Source organism: Miniopterus schreibersii, assembly GCF_964146895.1.
Source record: "Miniopterus schreibersii genome assembly, chromosome: 3".
Taxonomy (NCBI): domain Eukaryota; kingdom Metazoa; phylum Chordata; class Mammalia; order Chiroptera; family Miniopteridae; genus Miniopterus; species Miniopterus schreibersii.
Genome location: NC_138103.1, coordinates 30386256 through 30400927, shown reverse-complemented (window position 1 = coordinate 30400927; position 14672 = coordinate 30386256). Strand labels below are relative to the sequence as shown.

General features: G+C 48.4%; 1 protein-coding gene across 4 annotated transcripts; it reads right to left on the bottom strand.

The window, feature by feature from the left end:
- Positions 1-351: 351 nt before the first annotated feature.
- On the bottom strand, positions 352-12029 carry ACTL6B (actin like 6B). Of its 4 annotated transcripts, none has more exons than XM_081131675.1 (14): positions 11871-12029; positions 11334-11410; positions 10963-11128; positions 10560-10660; positions 6115-6212; positions 5363-5457; positions 5191-5297; positions 4397-4486; positions 4179-4240; positions 3953-4067; positions 3734-3814; positions 3543-3683; positions 3250-3336; positions 352-638 (listed from the first exon to the last, which is right to left on the bottom strand). In XM_081131675.1, exons 1-14 carry the CDS (start codon positions 11893-11895, stop codon positions 558-560), a joined length of 1326 nt encoding a protein of 441 aa, XP_080987801.1. In that variant the 5' UTR covers positions 11896-12029; the 3' UTR covers positions 352-557. The 4 variants fall into 4 exon arrangements, with proteins under 4 accessions (XP_080987801.1, XP_080987798.1, XP_080987800.1 ...); XM_081131672.1 differs by having other exon boundaries at positions 3543-3638; XM_081131674.1 differs by lacking the exon at positions 3543-3683.
- Between the last annotated feature and the right edge of the window lie 2643 nt (positions 12030-14672).

Below are 14672 nucleotides of genomic sequence, written 5' to 3'. Positions count from 1 at the left end.
CCTACCTCTGACCCCTCCCACTCCTGCCCCACCTCTGGCCCTGCCCTTGCTTCCGCCCTTCGCTGGCCTCAGCGTCTAGTCTCCTGCAACCGCCCCCCACTCCAACTCGGCTCCTCGCTGGGCGACTTGTTGCGCGGCTCTGCCGGGTCCTCACTGAGTGATCCTCCCTGGATCGCGGTCCCTTTCACACCTGAGGCATCCGTGGCTCCTGCGCCTCTGCCCCGCCCGCAGACCTTGCCCCGGTGTCCACCGTGGGATCACGAATGGATGTAAGTGTGGCCCTCCGCTCGCCAACCCCTAGACCCTTGCACCCACTCCCCACCCCCAAGGAGGCCAAAATTTATTTTTCTTAAAACATTTTTACTCCTTTCAACCCAGAAACATCACAATCTAAGAGGATGAGAGGGGCGAGGGGGAAAAAGGGGGTTATGGGGGGAGGGAGGGTTGGGGGTCTTCGATCTGCTCGTGGGGAGGCGCGGCCAGGGAAAACTTCTCCTCCCTTTTGCGTCCCCTTCCCCCCACTGCGGGACGGGCCTGTGGGTGGGGAAGAGGAGCCCTCAAGGGCACTTCCGCTCCACGCACTGCTTCCCGCCTTCTTCGTATTCCTGCTTGGAGATCCACATCTGCTGGAAAGTGCCCTGGGTGCGGGGGACGACATCGGCGGTCAGGGAGACCCTGAAGGAGCGGGGGGAAGCGCCTCCCCACATTCCACCGTACCGGCTCAGCCCCTCAAAACCCTCTTCCTGGCCTCCCCCGCTTCTCAGTCCCACCTCCCTCCCGCAACGACCTCCCCAACCCCAACCTCAACCCTCAACTCCCCCCATCCTCTCGCCAACCCCCTTCATATTCTGGGTGCGAATACCCTTCCTCATGTCGTTCAATTTCAACCATAATGTTGATTCATTCACTCAACAAGTATGTATTGCCTGTCTGCCCTGGGCCGGGGCTGTTTTTGAGCTGGGTGGTGGAACTTAGAGCCCCAGGTCAACCAACAAGCACCCCAACAACCTCCCCCCCCACACACACACCCTCATTCCTCCTCCTCCAGCATCCTATCACTCCATGAGGCCCTACAAACTGGTGAAGTATTCCCTCATTCCCAAGAAAAATCTTTCCTCCATCCTCACCATTCCTGCACCACCTAACTTATGATGGAGTTGTCTCCACTTGGTGCCCCACTCCCCTATTGAAACTTGCCCCTTGAGAGTCTTCTGCACTGGGCACCTCAGACTCTCTCCTCTCTTTGCTGGTTGCTCTGTTTCTGCGTGAAGGTTGGTGCCAGTGTCCATGGTTCTGTCCCTTTTTCTTTCCTTGGCTCACAGAACTAAGCTTCCTTGGCCAGCTCATCCACTCCCTTGACTTCTCTTGAGCTAAAACCCTCCCCTCCCCCAGTTTCCCTTTTCCCCTGCAGATCTCACAGCTGAGTAACAAAGCCAAATACTCAGCTGTCTTTTGGATACCTCTTCCTGAGTGTCCCTCAGGATTTCAAACTCAACATGTCTTTATTATCTAGTTTATTATCTTCTCCCAGGTCTGGCCCAAACCTGCTTTCATGGTCTTTCTTGCCTTCTACACTAGCACTGTCCAATAGAGCTGCCACTAGCCACATGTGGTTATTGAGCACTTGAAATGTGGCTGGTCCGAATTGAGATGTTCTATTTAAAATACACACCGGATATTGAAGAGGAAGTCCAGTAAAAAGAATGTAAAATATCTCAATCATTTTTATATTAATCATACATTGAAATGATACCTGGATATATTGGATTAAATAAAATATATATTCTTTAAACTTAATTTCACCTGATTCTTTGAACTCTTAAATATGACTACTAGAAATTTTTAAGTTGCATATGTGACTCCTTCCCTCTTGCTTCCAAATAGTGTCCATATTCTCTCAGTCAGACCTCTGATAAGCTCCCAAATCCACCCCCTAATATCCACTCTTTTGTCAAACCCCAATCACAATAGAGATCACTAAGTCAAAGTGAGCTTCCTAAACTATAATTCGATTGTGTCTGCTCACTGCCTTTGGCCTTGCTTGCCTCTGCCCGTGGTCCAAACACCCTCTCTCCCTCTTTGCCTCATGAGGTTTTGCTCAGTCTTCCCATTTCAATTTGAATGCTCCTTACAGGCCCTTCATTATCCCTGAACTGGATCAGGTCCTTCCTTAAAGGAATAACCTCACACTTTGTGGAGACTTCCTGTTTAATGGTCTTGGCCTTTAAACTGTCCCTGCTCATGGAGGCAGGGACTGTGTCAGGCCGTCTGTCCACTTCCAGCACATAGGAAGTCTGCAATAACTGCGGCTGTCATGCTTAGCCCCAAGCTAACTTCAGACTGTCAGCCTCCTGCCTTTCTGACCCTTGTTTCTGTCGCCCTGGGGGCTCCCCCTCTAGTGGATGTCCTCCTCGTCTTGTCATGGCTCTGATGTCCCCTCTGTGCGGCTGACATCCTCCAGATTCAGTATGCATCTCCAGCTCCCTGCTCAACATCTTGCTTCTGCCCCAGCAGCAGGCCCAAACTGAACTCACCACCTACTGCCTCACACCTACCTGCCTGCTTCCCTCTCTAACTGCCCCTTGCTGTTTACCCCATCCCCACTGCAACCCATGATTCCAAGACAATATAGCTTCCTTCCAAGGTCCCCTTGTATCCAGCTCACACCCAGATCCTTAAAGACATAGTCTTCTTAAACATGCCTGTGACTGTCACCTAGCCTTGCCCCAGTCCTTCAGTGTTTCCTCTCTGCTGAGTACAATGGGTACCTCACCCTGGCACACAAGGCCACCACAATCTCATCCCAACCAACCTCTCTAGCTTCCTTTCCCTTTGCTCCCTGATTTGTGTCCTGATGGAACATTAACACTTCTGACTGCCATTTCTCAAAAATAAATGTTTGCTGCCCGGCCGGGCGTGGCTCAGCAGTTGAGCATCGACCTAGGATCCAGGCGATCGGGGTTCGATTCCCAGTCAGGGCACATGCCCGGGTTGTAGGCTCGATCCCCAGTCGGAAGCGTGCAGGAGGCAGCCGATCAATGACTTTCTCATCATTGGTGTTTCTATGTCTCTCTCTCCCTCTCCTTTCCTCTCTCTGAAATAAAAAAAATATATTTATAAATAAATAAATAAATAAATAAATAAATAAATAAATAAGTGAATGTTTGTTGAATGAATAAATGAGACAGGTAAGGTACGGGGCTGCCCCTTTCCCACAGTCAGAACCAGGCCAGACCCCCTCCCACTTACCAGTGAGGCCAAGATAGAGCCTCCAATCCAGGGGCTGAATTTGCGCTCCATGGTGCTGTTGCTGGCGATGAGTTTCAGCCGCATGCTCTGGGGGAGAAGAAGGGCTGGGAGAAGCAGATGCCTGGGTTCTGGGAAAGGACAGGGCTAGGGGTGGGGAGGACTGGGAAGCCACGGTGTGTGGTGGTCTGCTCTTACGGCCAGAACACTACATGTTTGGGAAAAAGGAAGGACTTGGTCCTGAAAGGCTAAACCAGGACTGGAGTCCAGGGCCCTAGCTGGGGGTGGGCTCCTACCGGTGGGGTCTTCTGGGAAAGCTCTCGATTGAGCCTGTCAGTGAAGCCCTGAAGCAGTGTGTTCCCACCAGTGACAATGACACTGCCGTATAGGCCCTGAGAGCAGTGAGGAGGAGTAAGTAGGGGAGGGCTGTTCCCTGTCTCCCCACTTCTCCTGGGCCCCTTTGCCCAGCCGCAGGCTCAGGCCTCACCGGGCGAATGTCGATGTCACACATGCCGATGCTGGTGGTCACCACATGGCCCACACCTAACATGGTGTTCCCCGAGAGGCCCTGCAGAGAAAGGTGACCTGGGCTTTGGGCCCTCTACCTCCTTTCCCCAGATTCCTGTGACCCTTCCCAGCTTCTCCCACACCTCGGCATCTGGGGACCTCAGCCAGCCCCACAACAGTGCCCTCCAGCCAGCCCAACCTTGACATTGGAGGGATCAAACAGGCCCTCAGGGATGCGGAGCCGCTCAGCACCGTAGTCTGTGTTGTAGCCATTGGGCATCTCATAATGCACTGTGGGCATTTGCGCAGCCACCCTGCCCAGGAAGGAGCAAGACTTTGTCCGGGATGCTCACAGAGGACCAGACGTCCCCCATAAGCCCCAGGCCTGCCTTCTTTCCCACCCCTTAGCTGTGGGCCCCACTCACTGCTCGTCGTAGGGAGAGTCTGAGACCTGCAGCACAGAGGCCTGGAAGTCCTGGATCACCTCCTGAGAACCCAGGGAGGAGGTGAGGGTTGGTCACCCCCCTCATCCCCTCCCTCAACCCCATCCCCCCTACAGGGCTTCTGTCCCTTCCCCTCTACTCATGGCAGGGGACTAGCAGCTAGGGAGGTGTGTTTCAGGGGATCATCTCTAGTGCCTCACATTGCACATGTAGTTATGCCAAGACTTGGAAACCTGGGGTAGCTTCTCCTTCTTCTTCCAGTTTGGGGGGGCGCCCTCCCGTACAGGTTCCTGTGGGGGCACAGCCTATGAGCATCCTTCTTCATCCCACACTTTCCCAGCCCATCCTGACTGCACCTGCATTCCTAGCATTCGATGGCTCTGCAGCTAATAGACACTGGGCTCTACTCTGTGGCCCACAAAAGGTGTTTCACTCCCTGTTAGAGGAGAAATAGTGGAGAGACCCTATCTCCAGGTATGTCAAGCATGGAATGGGTACAGCTGATGTGAAAGGCCTGGGTCAGAGAAAGCTGAGGGAATAGGGAATACAGTGGGAGACCGGAACCTTGAGGAAACAGCCTTTACTGAGCCATATCCCATGGGGCGGTCCAGGGCAAACCCTTGGGTGCAGTGTCTCATTTGACACAGCAACCCTGTGCACTGTTATTCCACTTCACAGGGGAAGAAAATGAGGCTTGGGGAACTTCAATCTCATGCTCTGGGTTGCACAGCTCTTACATGGTAGAAGCAGACCTTGAAACTGAGTCTACCGGACCCCAGAACTCACCACACTGGCCCTTCACATCCTGCTACCAGCTGGCTGTGTGACCTAGGCCACATCCCTCAGCCTGTCTGGATCTCTAATGCCTTGATTGTAAATTGAGAAACTGGACCCAGGGTCCTCTGGGGGCCCTGCCGCTCCCCACTCTTATATCTAATGGGATAGTGGGTCAACAGACATAAGGTGAGTGCCCAGGATGCCCCAGAGGCCCCACCTTGGCCGCAATCATGTAAGGTGGGATGATGTCAATGGCCATTTCTTGGAAGAGCTCCCGACACTGCATGGAAATGAAGTCCCCTGCCAGGGGTGACTTGACGATGCCTAGAAGGGGAGGGGTGTCAGAGCCTGGCCTCCCAAGGCACTCCCAACCTCGGCCGAGGCCCCACCTTGCTGCAGGACGTAGCCATCGTGCACCGGAATGGCCGTGGTGTGTGTGGCCCCACTGTCCAGTACCAGGCCTGTGGAGCGTCCATTTGCAAAGCTGGCATGGGACAGGTGGGTCAAAGAGACAGCAGCAGCAAATGAGAGGGCAGGGACCCAGGTCTGACCTGGTCACTCTCTGCTATCCTGATGTCCAGCCCATTCCCAGTCTGCAAATTTCTCCTGGTTTGCGATCCATCTACTGGAGGAAGGCTGCTGAGACCTCTGTCACTTTTTCCCTGTCTAAATTACATCTTCCTTTATTCCTTCCTTCTGAGCTCCCAACCTCTCTTTAGTCTTGGTTTTATGTCCCATGGGATCCTTGAAATTAAGGGCCATATTGCCCCAGTGCATAGCACAGGGTTCAAGGGAAGGCAGGCCCTTAAAAAAATAAATGCTGATTAGCTGTTTGGGAAGGAAACTCCTCAGTGTCATATACTCCTCCTTCCTCTCTCCAGCCCCAACCCCTGCTGTCTACTTAGGCCAACTCTCTATCTCTGCTCAACCTGATCCAAGAAATGGGAAGTGGCTGATGATCTGGCCACCCCAGGGTCCAAGGTATTTAGCCCACAGGGGTTTTCTGTACTAATGGTGTTCGTGAGGGTGTCTGCCCTTCCAGAAACTTATCTCCATAGAATCAAGCCCAACCCCCAACTCAGCATGCCACACACCCACCCTGGCTCTCCACCCAGGCAGAGCAGCTCGACTCAGAGGATACGCGGTGAGCACAGCTGTCTTGCATAAGAAGAAGGCAGGGATGTTGTACTGTTCGAACATCAGTTCTGTCAGCTTCTCCCGCTTGGCCCGTGTGTTCCACTGGGGAGAAAGTGCAGGGGGGGGGCATTCAGAAATGGAGAGGCACAGACCCATGCCCATACTTAAAAATACACAATTTTGACTGGGGACAGAGGTCAGTCCCCTTGACCCACACAGACCTTTAGAATGTGAGAACTATAAAGAATTTTAAAGATCACAATCCGAACCCAGCTGAAGAAACAAAACTCAGAAAGATAGTGACTTGCCCAAGAACACATGAAAAGCTCTTGCTAGAGCTGGGACTAGAGTCATAGTTTCTTGACTCCTGGCCCAGTGTTCTTTATTGTACAATATACACACCTCAGGCTCCTCCAGCCCCCAATACATCTCTTTTCTTCCCCAATCTAATAATTTCAGAGTCAAGAAAGCTGGAGATATTTCTGGGTAAAAATGGTGGATTGAATACAACCATCTAATTTTATTCCCTTCCAGGATCCCAGCAAAACTGTAATCAAAAGGCAATTTAAAAAGACATAAACCCACAACATTGTGAATGTATTAAAAGACAAAAACCAACAGACCCATAAAAAGATGCTCATTGCTGATGGCCACTAGGGAAATGCAGATCAAAAGCACAATGAGATACCACTTCACACCCACTAAGATGGTAATAATAATTTGAAAACAAACAAACAAACAAATAAACAAAAGCCAGGAATTAACAAGTGTTGGAAAGAATGTGGAGGAATTGAAATCATTGTAAGTTGCTGGTGGAAAACTAAAATGGTTCAGCCACTGTGAACAATTGGCAGTTCTTCAAAAAGTTAAACATTGAATTACCATATGACCCAGCAGTTTCACCCCTAGTTATAGCCCCAAAAGAACTGAAAACAGGTACTCAAACAAATCTTGTACACAACCGTTCATAGCAGCACTATCAGCAATAGCCAAAAATGAAAACCACCCAAATGTTCATCAATGGATGAATAGAAAAACAAATTGTGGTATATCCATACAATGGAATATTACTCAGCCATAATAAAAAAATGAAGTACTGATATGTACTACAACATGGATGAATCTCAAAAATATTATGCTAAATGAAAAAGTACAGACACACAATATCACATATTGCATGATTCCATTTCTATGAAAAATCCAGAATATATCCGTAGACACAAAAAGCAGATTAATGGTTGCCAAAGGCTGGGGGCAGGGAAAGTAAAGAGGGGCTGCTTTATGAAAATGGATTTTTTGGGGAAGTAATTAAAATGTGTTGGAACTAGATAGAGATGATGGTTACACAACATTGTGAATGTATTAAATTGTTAACATTTTAAAAAGGTTAATGTTATGTGAATTTTAGCAGAGAGAGAGAGATTCCCTCAAGGGTTGGGAATAATGAAAAAGGAGAAAACAGGAACATATATTCAAAGGTTGGAGGTCAGATAGGTGAGTGGTAACTGACTTAACAGATCCAAGAATGCTGACTCATAAGCCAGTAATGGAAAAAACCAGGAACAACCTGTGTTAAATTGCAGAATCCTAACAGGACTCAGGAATTGGTAGTTTCAGGTTATCTCTGGAAGTAGAAGTGAGGGAAAGCTAAAATAAAATTGTTTAAAGCCATTCAAGTAACAGATCCCTAAACTCTTTCCCCAATTCCATATCACTGGGCTATTGCCCATCTTAACCTCAACAGAAAACTGAAAGTTTACTCTGGACAAAGTAAAATGGATCTCTAAACTGATGAGACACTTGACGCAATTGGGAGTGAGGACATCATACTTAAAATGGGAATTAAGTAATACCATGCATATAGAATGTGGTGAACATCAGCCCTATTCTCTCACTTGGCTTTCAGAATGGGGATACCAAGCCTGTCTTTAGGGTGGAAGTCTTTCCTGTGGGTTACATCAAAGATCTAAAGATTCCAATGGTCAGAGGCTGCCTAACAAACATTCCAGTCAGAGAAACCTATAGCAAAGGTCATAGTCAACATGTCTCCTACCCCACACAGCTTTCTATCAGCGTTTTAGTCCCCATCTTAATCATAAGCAAACAACCAAGGATTTGCATAAATCTAAGAAAAACCTCTAAAATGAGATAGAGACTCCCCAAAAAGAGCAGAAAAAAGCAGCTTAGAAGAACCAAAGTTAGGCAAGGACACGAAAACTTTCAAAAAGAAAAACAAAATTTATAATCTCCTTTATGAGGTAACAGATGATATTGCACGCATGAAACAAGAATAGGATGCTCTAAAAAGTAACATTTGTGTAACAAAAAAAGAACTCCTGAAAGTTAAAAATATAGAAGTAAAAATAAAAAACTCAACAGAAGGTTTAAAAAATAAAACTGAAGGAATACCTTGGAAATTAGAGGAAAAATTAAAAAGGTGGAAAAGATACAAAAATTAGAGAACCAGTTCAAGAGATGTAGAATCCAAATGATAAGATTTTCCAAAAGAGAGAACAGAAAATTGAGATAATGTAAGTAATTTAAATTACTGAATTAAATAATTACTGAATTGTTTTTTTCAATTACTGATTGAAAGATATACATTTCTAGATTGAAGTGACATACTGAGTGTCTAGAGCAGCAATTTCCAACCTTTTTCATCTCATGGCACACATAAACTAATTACTAAAAATCTGCAGCACACCAAAAAATATATTTTTTGCTGATCTTACAAAAAAAAGTGTAATTTTAGCCTGGCCGGGCGTGGCTCAGCGGTTGAGCATCGACTTAGGATCCAGACGATCAGGGTTCAATTCCCGGTCAGGGCATGTGCCCGGGTTGCGGGCTCCATCAATGACTCTCTCATCATTGATGTTTCTATCTCTCTCTCTCCCTCTCCTTTCCTCTCTCTGAAATCAATAAAGATATATTAAAAAAAAAAAAAGTGTAATTTTGATTCATTCACATCAGATGGCTATTGTTATGCTGGCTGCTGTCATTTTTTAAAATTTGACAGTCTAAGGGAAAAGAGGTCAGTACCCCTGACTAAATAGTTAGAAATTGCATGTTTTTAAATTCTTGTGGCACACTTGTTGAAAATTGCTGGTCTAGAGCAATGGATGAAAATAAACCAATATAATAACGTGAAATTAGAGAACACTGAGGACAAAGTGAAAATTCTATAAACTTTCAGAAAAAAAAACACTACATCAAAGGATTAGAAATTAGATGTTTTTAGCCTTCTGGATGGCAACAATAGATTCTGGAAGACAATAGAAAAGTGCCTTCAAGATTATGAAGAAATATGATTTCCAATTTGGAGTGTTATACCTAGCTAAGCTATCAATACAAGGTCAGACAGGCAAGGTCTCAAAAAGTTTTCTTCCTGTGACTTTTCTAAGGCAATTACTGGAGGATGTGCTCCATGAAAATAACAAAGCAAATCAATAAAAGTAGTCAAGAGATACAGGAAACAGGATTTTTAACACAGGAGAGAGGCAAAAGGATTCCCTAAGATGATGGTAAAGGGAGATGTCAGGATGATAGCTATATTCTCTATGTGTAGAAGCCAACCAGTCCAAAGTGGAGGAAATCAATGGATTCTTGGAGAGATTTCTTCAAGAAGATGAAACTGACAGAATGCTTAAAGGAATTAATGTTTTGAGAAAAATAAATAACTGATGAATAATTTAGGGTCACACTATTAAGTAGATAGAAAACTATGCAAAATAAAAATCAAGACAATTTTCAGTTCTAGGGAAAACAAAAGGTTGTGCAGGAAAGGAAAAGTAACTATAGTTTATTGCCTGGCTCAGCCCTTTTTAGCATACATAATAATAACGGTGTAAATACTGAATATTGACCTTTAGAAAACCTAGAATACAACATACTTAAAGGTGGGAATAACAAATATGTGTGGTGTGGTCTAGGGGAAGGGAGGAAAGAGAGCTAAATGCTCATTTTTTATAGTTGGAAATCCATAGATAATACCTAAAACTAAAAAATCCACAAGCAGCAATTTAAGTGTGTTAGAGATATGAAAGAAAATGACAAAAAATTAGCTAAAAGAGAGAAAAGTAGTTGCCTCTGGAAAAGGGAAATGGAAGGAAGAGGGTATGAATGGCAGGGTTTTTTCTTAACATACTTTGTAAAGAAAATTGATTCTTTATGTGCGTACATAATATTGACTAAAATTTAAGTTAAAAGGCCACAAAAAGGACTTTACTAGGGGGGAAAAATGTAGATAAGGCTGACTGGGGGAAGGGTGAGTGGAAAGAGTAGGAAGAAAGAGAGGGATGGAGACTAAACCAGGGAGGAAGGAAAGTGGTTGAAGATGTGGTTAGAAGGAAAGTCTGAAAATTGAGGTGGAGTGATTGATGGGAAGTGGCTTGAGGAGAGAGGTGAATGGTGGGCCCCTCAGTTGGACTAGGGGCTGGATGAGGCACTTACCGGGGCCTCCGACATGAGCACTGGGTGCAGGTTTGGCTCAGACTTGACGTGTTTGCTGTAGGTGTGATCCAGGATGGCGCGGAAGCACTCCCAGTCCTCGACTGGGGCGAGGAGACCAGCAGGAAGAGATGAGGTTGGGCAGGCAGGGGTCCAGAGACAGGAAGGAAAGGAAGGGGAAAGACCAAGTCCAGGGGAGGGGAAATGAGATCAGCTCCAGTGGCAATCCCCCCTTCCCAGGTATCTGGGAACTGGGCTGGGAACTGGGCAGCTGTGGGAAGCAGTGAAGGGATCCCTGGGACTTGGGTAGCTGCAAGGAAGACTCCATGGGTGTGGGGTGCTGTGTCCTGGACTGTGGGGTGGGCTCCAGGTCTGTGTCAGGAGGCGGTGGGTGGGGGCCCCTTACTCATGCCATTTTTGAGGGGTGACATGACCTCTGCTCCATCTCGAGGCACATGCAGGGCGTTGGTGTCGATGTGAAAGATCTTCCCTTTCTTCTCTTTCTCCCCCTCCAACTCCAGCCCGCCCCCCTCCTCCGCGGCCAGCAGCCCCACTGTGGTAGGGAAGTCAGCCTGGAGGGGTGAACCGGTAGGGAGAGGGGTCAACCTCTTGCCCCTGTCCAAGCCCTCCGCAGGGCCCTCAGCCCACCCCTGGGTTTACTTCCCACGTTCCGGCACAGCAAAGCTTCTCTCTGGGCTGTGAGAGCCCTGGGTTCCTGGGAAGCCTGGAGGGGAGTCCGGAGGCCCTAGGATTTGGGAAGGGGGCTGAAAGGCTCACCTTGGGGCAGTCCTCCCCAGCGTATCCCGCGCGGACTGAGAAGGAGCCAATGTCAAAGACCAGCGCCCCCACCTCATCTGTGCGAGGAGACAGGCGCATGAGGAGGTCTCTCCCAAACTCTCTCCCCCTGGATAGTTCCGAGGAGAGGTCAGGACAGGACCACAGTCTCGCCACCTTCAACACTGGCCGGGGCAGTTGGGAGCTTGGCTTAGAGTCCGGGGTCCTGGGAGTGGGGGTCAAGCTTCCAGAGTCCCTTCTCGCCCAGTGGCCTTGTTCAGGCCACTCTCCTTGCTGGCAAGGAAGGGGCCGGAGCCGGGCAGTGGTGGGTTGAAGGGTACAGAGGCTGGGCCGGGTGCGAGAGTCCCGGGAATAAGGAAGGTAGGAGTGGCGCTGGACCCAAGCCCAGGGATGGACCTGCTCTAGCGCCGAGGTGACAGGCCCCGGGATGCCCAGAGCTTGGGTCGCGCCGGTTCGGGGCGCAGGGCTGCAGGTGAGGCCTCGCCAGGCTTGAGAGCCCGAAGCCAGAGGCTCGCTCACCTCCGCCGTAGACACCCCCACTCATAGTGCCCTCTTAGCGCTGCTCGTAGCCCGTGGGCGGCGGCGGGATCAGCACCGAGGTGGCCGGACAGCTCCCGGGATCCTGAGCTGGGCGGGGCGCGGGGCGACCAATCGGGAGGCCGGATCCCCCCCGCCCCCAACAACCCAGCGGATTGGCTACGAGGAGAGACAATAACCCAGCCTGGGGCCGCTGCTTTAAAGGTACAGACACCGCATCATTAGGTGGCCGAGTGGGGATTAGCTTGTGGTTAGCAAGGAGGATGAAACTGGCCCTAAAGGATAGGCAGGCAGAGAGCAGGAGTACCCAAGAGATGGAACCATCTGGGGACCAGGACGCTGCAGGGTGACTGCTGCTGGGGCCCCTGCTCCCTTACCTGTGCGTTGTTTTTTTAAAAATTGATTTTCAGAGAGAGAAAGGAAGGGAGAGGGAGAGAGAGAGAAAGAAACATCAATGTGAGAGCAGAACATGTATCAGCTGCCTCCTACACGCCCCCTACCAGGGATAGAGCCTGCAACCTGGGCATGTGCCCTGACTGGGAATCAAACCAACAACCTTTGGTGCATGGGACGATGCCCAACCAACTGAGCCACACTGGCCAGGGCTGCTCCCTTGCTTTTTAATTTATTTATTTTTAAAATATATTTTTATTGATTTCAGAGAGAGGAAAGGAGAGGGAGAGAGAGAGGTAGAAACATCAATGATGAGTCATTGACCAGCTCCCTAGCCTGCAACCTAGGCATGTGCCCTGACTGGGAATCGAACCCCGATCGCCTGGATCTTAGGTCGACGCTCAACCGCTGAGCCACCCCCGGCCGGGCCTCCCTTGCTTTTTAAATTGAGACCAAGAGGAGGGAACCATAGGCTGGGAGAGTCGTCCATCCTCAGGCTCCTGAGGAAGATTCTGCCATACCCAGGACTGAAGGAAATCACTGAGGAAGAGAAAGAAAAGGGAAGAAGGAGAGAGATGTAGGGGAGAGGGTGTGTCACCACCTTCTCTGTTTCTTTCTACCTTTGTCTTTCTGTTGGCCCCTCTTTTCCTTGCCTGACCCCTGGTGCCTGGGCACATGTGTACACACATTCACACATGGTGCTCAGCTAACCCAGCTTCAGCTTCCTTTCCCAATTTTTCTATCTTCATCTGTTCTCCTCAGGAGGCATTTATCAAGTAAGCGACTAGAAGGCTCCTATATTCTTCTGGACTCCTGGCATGAAGCCACCTCCACAGCATTTTTTTTTTTTTTAATCTTCACCTGAGGATATTTTTTCCATTGCTCTTCAGAGAGAGTGGAAGGAGGGGAGAGAGAGAGAGAGAGAGAGAGAGAGAGAGAGAGATGTGTGAGAGAGAGAGAGACACATCAATTGGTTGCCTCCTGCACATGGCCCAACCGGCCCCCAGGATTGAGCCTGCAACCTAGGTTCATGCCCTTGGCCAGAATCGAACCTGGGGCCCTTCAGTCCGCTGGCCAACGCTCTAACCACTGAGCAAAATTGGCTAGGACTCCACAGCATTGATAGAGAAGGTGAAGGAGCAGCTCTGACAGCCTGGCTTAGCTGTGAGACTCTTATGTAAGCATGTGTGTAGGTGTGTGCTTGTATGCATGTGTTTGTGTCAGTATATGTGTGCATATGCATATACATATGTGCATGTGAATACATGTGTATGTTGGGGGCACTTCCACCTACTTGTTGGGTGTTGGAGGACCATTAAGATCAAAGATGGCAGAAGAATAGGGTACTGTGTGATAGCAGAATGCCCCTGAAGGATCTCTGCTCACCAGATGCCCACTCTGGAAGGACAGATGGTTTGAGATGGCTCATAGGTAAGCCCCTGGCAACCTGGGTATTTCACATGCTGAGGGTTTGTTCCAAGTCTAGCCCTGGCTCCCCAGGCTGGAGGAGTCTGTGCTTCAGTGGGAGGGATTAGTTATAGGGGAGAGAGTCTACTCAGAAGCTGGGAAATTGAAATATTCTTGAGTGCCCTTAGGTCATTCTTTGGCTGCTATTCATTGAGGCCCAGATGAATTGAATGAGCCCCTTAACCTCCCAGTACCTGCATTGTTTCATCTTTCAAAATGCTGAAGTGATGATTAAAGGATGCTGGAGGGGAAAGTAATTCTATTTATGGCCTTCATGTCTCCTTTTATTGACATTTAATGACGTTTCTTCACTTCTGTAAGTTCACCTTGTCAATTCCCACTACCACCTCCCCTACCCGTCTGGATCTCACATTCAGAAACTGCTCCAGTTGAGAGAAACCTTATTGATCCAACTCCTAGATTTTACAGGGATTTCCCCAGATAGAGGCGGAGCCCTGTCTTGGGTCACATAGCCAACTGGGACAGAGCGAGGACTAGAACTCACATCTCTTATCAGACAGATGACTGTTTCATAACACCTCTGTGTCCCTCTCCAAGCTTCACTGTTCCCAGTTGTAGGACAGCTGTAGGACTCAATCTGATGTCAGAATCAAGTGCCTGGCTAAGAGCTAAGCATATCAGACTACTCCGTAAACACTGGATCCCAAGAATGTCTCTGGGGAGTTTTTGAAGCTTTAATGTTATTATTCATAAGTTAGAAATCTATAGTCTATCTAGTAATGAGAAGTGAATTTTTCTGTGATGGTTGATGGAAAAGCTAGTTGGCTAACTACAGAACTAGACTTGATTTACCTCCTAGTCAACTGTGGTCAATCTTCATTTGTCGTGGGATCTGACATGCTATTCTATTGTATTATAGAAGTAGTTAAGGTAAGGTTATTAATATATTTCATTCTTCCATTT